This window comes from Pinus tabuliformis, chromosome 3_2, assembly GCF_031772625.1.
Source record: "Pinus tabuliformis cultivar Carrire ecotype Pingquan chromosome 3_2, CPIR1, whole genome shotgun sequence".
In the NCBI taxonomy this organism is placed as follows: Eukaryota; Viridiplantae; Streptophyta; class Pinopsida; order Pinales; family Pinaceae; genus Pinus; species Pinus tabuliformis.
The window spans coordinates 778,058,724-778,060,652 of NC_142302.1; the positions used below are offsets into that span (position 1 = coordinate 778,058,724).

General features: G+C 39.1%; 1 protein-coding gene across 1 annotated transcript; it reads left to right on the forward strand.

Moving 5' to 3' along the window:
• The first annotated feature begins 1,156 nt into the window (after nt 1-1,156).
• On the forward strand, nt 1,157-1,919 carry LOC149182934 (uncharacterized). The gene has a single exon (XM_089414731.1). It carries the CDS (start codon nt 1,329-1,331, stop codon nt 1,917-1,919), a length of 591 nt encoding a protein of 196 aa, XP_089270857.1. The 5' UTR covers nt 1,157-1,328.
• Nucleotides 1,920-1,929: the final 10 nt, after the last annotated feature.

Below are 1,929 nucleotides of genomic sequence, written 5' to 3' on the forward strand. Positions count from 1 at the left end.
CAATTTTCCTATGAACTAAATATTACTATACAATTATAAAATGAATCGAGAGAAGTATAGTACAATTGGTTGAACACACTTGCATGGTAATGGTATCAGTACATGAACCGATTTTGAATATGCTGGAGTTTGTGCTTGAATCCTTATAGCCTGGTGCTAGTAGTCATCTTGTAAGCTTATACTTTCCAGATTGCTTTGTCTTTATCATTCTTTTCAGTGTGTTTTTATTCCCCTCAAAATGTGTGGTACCAGGGTGCTGTCAATGCTTGTTTTTGTGATCCTACTGATGCTTGTTGATTGCGCTGCTACAAGGGCTTGGCTTATTTGCTAATTAAATGGATTCCAAGTAAAAGGGGTAGACTATGCTATTATTTCTTTTGAAAGCTAAATTTGGCATTCATAGGAAGTTGTTTACTGTTGACACCGGTTCACTGCGTGACCGCAGAGAAGCCTAAGAGAATTGGCCCGATATACTTACCCAACCCAAATGAGAATCCACTAGCGTGTATCCTTCTGTTCCTTTTCCCGATTTAGTTATTTTCAACTCCAATGCTGCAAAGATCGATTTGCTGCTACATGTTTGATTCCATAGCTATCTAATCCACTGTGCGTTTGCATGTATCCTCTCCCAACATCACTGTTGATTCTTGGACTAACCCCAACCTGGCCTTTGCATGTATCCTCTCCCGACATCACCGTTGATTCTTGGACTAACCCCAACCTGGCCTTTCTATTTAGGGGCGAATTAGTGAGCTTTATAATTTTCTCTCCTCCCCACCTCTAGAGAGTGCCATGGGTCATGAGATAGTTGTGAACACAAAATCATGAATTTGTAAACTGTTAGTAACATGGGAAGAACATGGCCGCCTAACACGTTCTAAGCCCTAAACTTTAATAACTCAAAATCAAAACAAAAATCGTGGCCTAACTCGTTTCCATAATTGGTGAAATGGTTTTTTTTTTAGTATCTGTTGGTTTATTTGTAATTGAAATTTCATATCATAGTATTTATCATCAGTTGTGATCTCTGTTTTAGAAACAGGTTTCAATTTTGTGGCTTTGTTGGTAATAATTACTACTCTGGTTGTGGTTGTCTGAGCCGGTTTCGACACTAGTTTTGTCCATTCCTTTCCCTTTATCATTTTAATTCTATCAAACCAGAACTGCATATGCACATAAAAGGTCAACGCCTACGAGATTCAGGTCCTTTATTTCCTGAACTATTTACCCTGTGCTTCATGTATTTGATCTTTGATGGATTCTAAAAGATCACCATTCCAAAGTTAAGCATATCTTCAGATAATCATACTCCTCTGGGATGTCCTCTTATGATGACTAGAGGAAATGAAAATGAAAATGAAGATGTGAGGGATACTGAGCCCATTTTATCTCGGGAAACTGTTGCTTATAGTGATAATAGGGACAACTCCACAAGTGAGGACGAATTATTATTGGGTGATATAGCCCTTGTACATATGGGTCTTAAAATTACTGGAAGTAGTGACGAAGACAATGAATCAATAAATGTAGACCAACCACAATGCCGGATTTGCCTTGATACTGGAGGTGAATATTTGATTGCACCATGCTGTTGCAGAGGCACCCAGAAGTTTGTGCACAGATCATGTCTTGACTACTGGAGGGCGGCCAAGGAGGGATTTGCTTTTGCCCACTGTACTGAATGTAGGGCAATGTTCTATTTGTGTGCAAATGTACCACCTGATCGATGGTGGTCAAGGTTGAAGTTTCAACTTCTTGTTATAAGAGATCACACAGCCATTTTCATTGTCGTTCAAGTGGTTGTTGCACTCCTGGGCATGCTTGTCTACAAATTTTATGGTGAGGAACTTAGAGAAATGTTTGGCTATGAACAACACCCTTATGGCTTCTACTTACTGGCAGGTATGATCTCATTATGAGTATCTATAT